At 37.2% G+C, this 8,277-nt stretch overlaps 1 protein-coding gene across 1 annotated transcript; it reads right to left on the bottom strand.

Moving 5' to 3' along the window:
- Window positions 1-5,525: 5,525 nt before the first annotated feature.
- On the bottom strand, window positions 5,526-7,180 carry LOC149265877 (WRKY transcription factor 42-like). Its single transcript, XM_089406300.1, has 3 exons — window positions 6,980-7,180; window positions 6,430-6,543; window positions 5,526-6,300 (listed from the first exon to the last, which is right to left on the bottom strand). Exons 1-3 carry the CDS (start codon window positions 7,178-7,180, stop codon window positions 5,833-5,835), a joined length of 783 nt encoding a protein of 260 aa, XP_089262426.1. The 3' UTR covers window positions 5,526-5,832.
- Between the last annotated feature and the right edge of the window lie 1,097 nt (window positions 7,181-8,277).

Here is an 8,277-nt window from a genome sequence, read left to right as displayed (position 1 = left end):
GGTGGACAAGTGTGGAAGCTGTGGGGAAATTAACGATCGGGAGCCATACTGGATGAGCGGTAAGTGGTTTCCCTGCACTGCTCACGGGAGGTGGGTGGTTTACGTACATGATGGCACGATCCAGTAATAAGGCGTCGTGTGGCAGATGGGATGGCGGGGAAAGATCTTTCCCCACTGACTAACAGACGTGGAAGTTACGGGAGCGGGGGCTGCGAACACCGTCAGATCTAGTGGTGGATGATCGAACGACTGAGATAATCACGCATGTTTCGAGGTTGATGTGACAGAGAAAGGCACGGGCCTGGGATTTTGTTAAAGCTTAGGGTTATGAGGAAACGGTCATATGGCCGTTTTAACTCTGCGCTCGGGCTAAAAGTGAAAAACCCTTATATGTGATTTTAAACAAAGGACCCCGGGAAAGAAGAGAAATGAGGATGAACGAGGTGGAGGGTGGTTTAAACAGGCTCTTGAGAGAAAAACAGAGAAAAAGGGGTTTAAAAGAGAATGAAGGAGAATGAAGGGGGAAGATGAAACCCACTGCTGTAAACCTCTTGAAAACACAACCTGCACTGCCAAACCTGCTGTTTTACTCATCAAAAGCTTAATCTTATAGCAGAGCTAACAGTCCTCATTCCTTTTAATGAAAAATTTACTTCCAAATACCTTAAAGTACTTTATAGAAGTTCGTCTTTCATACCAGAGCTTATAAGGAGTTTGATCACTATTTAATCTAACATAAGCCTTGTTAAGAACGTTGATTGAAATTTAAAACACTTCTTCCTAGAATGTGTGTGGTACCTTTCATTCATAAAGTCTGGTCTACCATGCCATATCTCATAAGTTGTTTTATAACTATTGACTCTAACATGGGCCTTGTTAAGAATGTTGACTATAGTTTGAACAACTTCTCCTTAGAAAGTGTGTGGTACCTTTAATTCATCGGGCCTAGCCTGCCATACCGTAACTCATAAGGAGTTTTATAAATCTTTACTCTAACATGAGCCTTGTTAATAATGTTGACTGTAGTTTGAGAAAATACTCCCCCAAAAGTGTGGTGCCTTTGAATTATTGGGCCTAGCTCTAGTCATTTCCAAGACTACTATATTCATCCTTTCTTCTACTCTGTTATGTTGAGGTGTTATATCGATTAATAATTGTTTCTTAATTCCATGTTGTTCACAGATTCATAAAACTCATCAGATGTGTACTCTCCCCCTCTATTTGATCAAAGTTATTTAATTTTTAGGTCCATTTCCCTTTCCATCAAAGCTTTGAATATTTTAAATTTTTCAAAAGATTCATAATTACGTTTCAACAAACTAACTCGATCCATCCTTGTATAACCATCAATGAACAACATGAAGTATCACTCAATGCATTGGTATTGTCTTCTTGTAGGTCCACATAAGTATGCATGAATCAAATCTAATGGTAATTTTGTAAAATATTTCTTTTCTTTTAATTGTACTCTTAATTTTTCGCCAAATTGGCGTGACTTTCAAACAATATTTCTAGGTGTGTAGATTTTGGGTATGTCTCGAAAAACACCTTTTCAGCCTAATTTACCTAGCTGATGAAAATTGAGATGACATAATCTCTTGTGTCACAACCAACTCTCATAATATTTACCCATATAATAACTTTCTTTGTCTCGTTCCAACACATTATACACTACTTGGAGTCCTAACTGCTTTCACTATAGTTTTTTTGTATCTGAATCCTTTAACATACAACAACATGCCTTGAATATAACTTCATTTCCTTGGTAACGCATCTGATGGGCCTCCAAAATAGGTAAATTATAAGGCCCATTATTCCATTCCTATGCACATAAAATGAAGTTTGAATCCACATTTTGCATTTAGTTGTATATTTTCCTAGCTTAATGGGTTCCTTGAAGAATTCAACATGGTTTTCAAATTAAATTTTCCTTAACATATTTAATGTCCAATATTTATATATATATATTTAGTAGATTCTAAGAGATCCAACACTTGAGAGATTTTAAGGACTTTGTCCCTGCAGTAGAAGACCTAAACGTTGCTTGGCCAAGGCATTTAATGCCTCCTCCTTATTCTATGAGTTGGATTTGGAGCACAATCCCCTAAGGATTTTTGGAGGGAAATTCAACCCTCCTCTCAAGGAGGTTGCTCCCTAGTTGATGTATAAATAAGAGGCTCAAGTTGGCTCCATAGGAAGTATTATAATAACGAGTAGAAAACAAAATTAGGTATTTTGTATTCTCACACAGGTTTTGTTGTCTTGTAATGTAGAGACAAATTTTGAATTAATGGAAGTAGTGCTTTAATTTAGTTCTTAGCTTGGTTCTGGTTCTTCTTTAGGGACTCTGAGCATCCTTAGGATGGACCCACCATAGGATTCAAAGCCCTCTTATACTTCTATTGGCATTATTCTTTCCATTTTCTTATTTTGCTTCTAACAGTAACAATTTTGGAAGTTACAATCTAATGGTTTTTGTTGTGCATGATTAAGTAGGTGGTTCCTTGAGAAATCCTTCATTATAGGTTATTATGGAAGTTGTCATCAATAATAACACTTATTAATGCAAGTCTTTTTATATCCCATTTCTCTTTCTATTATAAATTCTATAGTTTATTTTTTTGTTGTACAAATGATTTTATAACTACAAGAGACAAACAAGATTTGGTTTGGTGATGATTTAAAGCTTGAATCAAATTGCCTTAATCATGTACTAGTTGAATGACTTCATTCTCTAGCATTTCCACCTCTTTTCCTCACGTTAGGTTTGCGTTCTAGTTGTTTTACAAGTTACTTGAACACTTCCCGTAGCAAAATAAAGGATCTTGTAGCACCCTCTAAACAATCCCCTTTTTTTACCCAACTTAGCAATTTAAACATTTGGTTTAACCTCCATGATGTATTATAACACCTCTGGCATGTTGATGATGGAATTTAGAAGTAAAAATCCCTCACAAAGTCGCCTATAGATGCCTCTATCAATTACTGTATGAGTGTTGTTTTTTGTAACTTAGGTTTTAGATTTTCAATACTTTATTTCTAGCAAGTGTACTTTTACATTCATTGCAAGTAGCATAGATGTGTGTGGAATTCCCTTTTCTCCAATTCATTTATGTAAATCTACTTTCTTATACATAGTTTAGTTCAACAATTTAACTTTGTGTTTTTTCATCCAACCTTTTCTCCAATACCTCCCAACTTTATGAGAATTGAAAAAAGAAGAAGATAATGTTTGTTACACATACAGTGTTGACCGCTCTTAAGTTTATATGAATGCCATGTAGGTAATTAAAGTTGAAACCCTTGGAGGTTGCAACATTGTTGCTACAATACTAAGGGCCATCAACATCTGACTGGCACTTAGAAGATTGTGTTTAAGACCATATACAAATAACACATTCTAAGCCTTGGTCTTTCTCTTTTCTTTTACTACTATCCCTTTACCCATTATTCTTGCTGGTGCGTTACCAAAAGTGACATTTCCAACTCTGTCTTCATTAAGAGATATAAATTTGCTTTTTGTCGTATGTCATGTGCTTTTAACAACCACTATCAATGAGCCAATGATTTCCTTGCTTTTTGGCATATAAGGCTAGTCCACACTCTTCCAAGTGCATAGTCTTCTTCTTCATCCATACTTTGGTGAAATCTTCCTTTCTGTCTTGCTTATAAGAATGAAATAACTTGCTTCTCCACTCATTTGCCTTTTGCCCAAAATTGTTACATATGTAATGCTCAATTTCATCCACAAGGGGAGAGAATGCATTGTTTTAAGAGCTTCTCGTTCTTGGCATTTCACGGGGATCTAATTTAATCCTTGTATTTCTAGTTTTGATAAATTTGTATGCTATGTAGTGTACTGCCTTATGACCAAAATTATGATAGATAAAACAATAACCATAGAAAATATTTGGGAACCTGGGAGTGAAGAATCCTCTTAAGGAAGTTGATATCTATTTTGCTGGTTTGATAGGACTCTGGCTTCTGTTGCTTCCTCGCTCCATTGTTACTTGTGTGACTTGGACAATTATGATTCCGTTGATCCTTGCCTTCACTGCTAGGTTTGATGGGTTGGTTGATTATTCCTTTGAGAATGTTAGCATAACTATTTTCTTCTTATGCTTTGGAGCTTGATTCATGTATGACCTATTCAAGATTTTCTTTTTCCTTTGTAAATGAGTCCTATTTTGATTGATGGGGATCACTGGCTAGTGATGATGTTGTCTAAAGTTTTACATCGATTCATAAATTTTAGGTTCAAATTTAGCTGAGTTTTAGTATTTTCTAGATCTTTTCTCAGGGACACAATTTCTAACTATAGTTTTTCATAGTGTTTCTCCTTTTATTGTAGTTGGTTCGTTAGAATTTCCTCCATTCATTTGGCTTCTTCTAGTTGGATCCTTAAAAGAACTGTTTCTTCATCAAGATTATCGTCTTTTTTTTGTATGCCTGGAGTTCCTATAAGGTTCTCTATTTCCTTGAGTGCACTTATGAGTTCACCTTCCATATCAACAACTACTTTGCACCCTTTTGGATCATACATCTAGTTTTCAAGTGCCATGAGGAGTTTCTCATTGAGATTTGCATAAGATTCATTGTCTTCTTCATCCTCTGATAAAATACAACTACCCTCCTTTGAGTAGAAACTTTTCCTTTTGAAAAACTTATTTTTGTTACTCCTCCTAGATGTTTTATTTTCTTTATCTTCCTTCTAGCAAATTTTTTTTTTATATATGGGCATTCAAGATGTCCTATTCCACCACATTGAAAACATTTGAACAATAACATACCTTTATACTTTTTGGAATCTCTTTGTAGCTTCCTCACACAATTTGCTTCCTCTTCATTTGAAATGTGGCTCGAGAAATCTTGATATTGATATTCTTTTGACTTGTTTGATACTTTGAAGGAAATTTCTCTAAATTTTGATTGATTCTTCTTTGTTCTATCTCATAGGCACTGAGTATTCCATAAAGCCATAGGCACTAAGTATTCTATAAAGTCTTTCCATGGTCAATTTCTCCAATTCATACATATGACAAAGATTTTAGAAAAGAGTGATCTTAACCCATTTTTCACCCATTATTAATATGATCACCTAATCCTTTCATTATCCTTTCATTGTGTTTACAACCTCATCCACGCTTAAAAAGAAACTTTCTATGTTTTCATCTTCATTCATTTTGGCTTTCATATTCCATCTTATAAACGTGGAGTTTGTTGAAACCACCAAATTGTCTACAACATCGATGACATAGTTGAAGAACAACCATTTAATATGGAGGGTTACTACACTCCTTTGTACACATTTGCAAAAGAAAACGAAGTGAAGCAAACTAACTGTTCCATCTTTATTTTTTTATCCTCCCCGCTTCAGCGGGAGCATTCAAAAATTATTTATATTTGTTTGTTTTTTTCTCCTGCCCGCTTCATCGGGAACATTAAAAACTTATTTATATTTCTTTGTATAAGGATACTCTCAAATTTCGTGAAAATAAAAGTAAATTAGAACTCGGAATATCTGGTTAGGAATGCCTCATAGCTTCTCTCATGGATGCCATGAATGCACAGCACGCCTATTTCGCTTCAGTCAAATCTCATGGCTTACGCCTTAACTCTTATTTCTTTCAAAATAAACTATGTGGTTTTTTTAACAATTAGAAGAACCATTTTGGAACAAATCATAGTGTAGGATACACTGATACAGGCACAGGATTCGAGAGAATTAAGAATACTGTCGTGTGAAAGGTTTCACAAATATCCACATACGTCCGTCGTTGAATCAATGGTGCATTCCGTTGCAGGGAGGGATTTGAGCATCAATTGCACTGGTCAGCCCAACTTGAGCACGGAGTCAGCTATTGCTGTAGCCAGGGCTGCAGAGAAGTTGGGATCTGCGGTTATAGAAGCCACAAAATTCTGAAAGATTGAAGAGTAATTACCCAATTGATTCTGATCCAAAACCTGGCCCATGCTGTTTAACGATGGAGTAAAGTGTTGAAAGCTGCTTGTTGCTAAATGTGCAGGCTGCACCTGTAATCCTGGATTAGGCTGGTTGTCTGTGAGGTCCAGAATGATTGTGGGACACGAGCTCGAGGTCGATATTCTGGCAATGCAGCCGGGTGAGAAGGGTATAGATTGATTTTGTACAACGAAATTTTCTCCATTCATCCCCTCACCAATGAATTGGTTGGACGAGCCAGCCTGCATAGTAGCCATCGCCAGAGGATTCAAGGAATGAGTGTGTTCGCCTTCGTATGTTGTTATTACAATCGTCGGGTCTTCTGCACATCTCTGAACCTGGACAAATTCCACAATGATTTTAACATATTTAATGTAGCAAGCCGCCCTATATGTATTTCATCATCAATGAAAATATTAGCAACAATTTTTTTTTTTTTTTCTTTCTGGAAAAGGATGAGAACGAACCCGTTTTTTAACTGGACAATCGGACTCCATAGCACATTTGTAATACGATCTCGGACGTGGATTGTTTCTGGTAGATTTTTGCTCGTATTTTCGCCACCGGCAGCCATCGTTTATCTGATTAAAATGGATCACATCAGTTTATACATGAAGAAAGCAACAATATTTATCGTTCGATTCAGCTACTTTGCATAGCATCGTAAAAATAATAAAGAACAACACATGGGCTAGTGGATTGCAGATTAATAATAATAATAATAAATAGACAATTTTATATAGATGGCAGATTTTAAAATTATGAAAGATCACAGGTTCCAAATTCAGTAATTATTTAGCTTTTTTCCGAACTGTAAAATCCAATATATTCCAGAAATGTACAAGCTAGATAAATTCAACACTATAAACCAAGTCTAAGTGCTTAACAGAGAATTTGGTGCATTGAATGTGGACCCATCTAATACCAGATTTTATTTAATCATAACCCTCTTTACACAGACGTGGGCTAGTTCTACATCATTATACATCACATGAAAAACAGGAGTTCGATTATTACCACTGATGCCTCTGATCCTGTCCGCATGGATACGAATCTTTTGGGGACCGCCACCGTTTGTTCGCCGCCGCCCTGGCTCAGCGCCTGATGTTTCTTGTTTGGTGACTCGTCCATAGACGAATTCAACATTCCATTCTGGAACTGATCAAACTGCAAGGAGTTTATTTCCCTCCTATTTGAAGGCAGCTGCTGATCGTCCATAAATCCGATGTTCCTCTCATCTTTTTCCCGAACTCATTCGTGAGGATCCGAAGACTCATTAGATTGGTGGGGAATGGAATCGCCGGAGTCGACATTTACAGATCCCGCGGACAATATTCTGAAATTGAAATTTTCTTCAATTTGACGTGCTGGACTGAATCTCTACGACATCAAAAGGCAAAAAAGATTAAGAACTTTTGCAATTCGTATAGCCTAATTAGGTTAAATTGAATCCCAACTTCCAAAAACGAATTATGAGCTTCCCAAAACCCTAAATACCTGGCTTCGATCAATGCGGGTCTGGTGTTGTTTCTCTTCCTGATACCGGATTTGCTTCTGCAAATCGTCATAGCTACTAATCATGCACTTCAACATAGATTTGAGATTCTCATTCTCCTCTTTCATGACATTTATCTGGGTCTCAAGTAACGCCATCTGCATGAATTACAAGCTCAGTATTGTTATATGAATAAACAACAAACAAAGAACACCATGGTCGGGAAAACGTCGATGGAGCACGTTATTTCTGTGGCCTTCCATATTGGCGCGTGTGTTGTGCAAGTCTCAACGTCTGGTACCCCGCAATCCAGAGTCTCGAAAACTTGTGTGTTGGAATGTTAATTCCAACTGCAGGTTGCAGGCGGACGAGGGCAGCGGCGGATACCAACTCAGCAAGCGCAGTGATCATACGTTTTCCGGTCGCCGCAAATATTTCGCAACAGCTCTCCGGCGAAGGAATAATCCGGCAAGCAACTCCGATAAACTGTGGTGGCTCCGAGTGTCACTCGCCTGACATCAGCCGACGCAATTTTTCGGAGGCTAAAGTTCGGCAGCAAACTGGCTTCCGATATTCTTGTCAGTCGTCCGATTTATTCCATCTACCTCCGCCGTCGATTGCTCCAAACCTGCATATGGGCAACATTAAACATTTACGTGGAGTAAAAAAAACAAGTCTGGTTGACCGCCGAATTGTCAGTGAATGAATTGACCGCCATGCTGAGAATTAAATGGGTTCGTAAGTTGTTGGTAGAACCTTAAAATTTTATTTACACGGAAGCATGGGCACAAAAATGTTTTTTTATGTTATTTGTTTTGTG

The sequence above is a fragment of the Pinus tabuliformis genome, chromosome 6, assembly GCF_031772625.1.
Source record: "Pinus tabuliformis cultivar Carrire ecotype Pingquan chromosome 6, CPIR1, whole genome shotgun sequence".
NCBI classification, from domain to species: domain Eukaryota; kingdom Viridiplantae; phylum Streptophyta; class Pinopsida; order Pinales; family Pinaceae; genus Pinus; species Pinus tabuliformis.
This window is presented reverse-complemented; position numbering and strand designations above follow the sequence as displayed.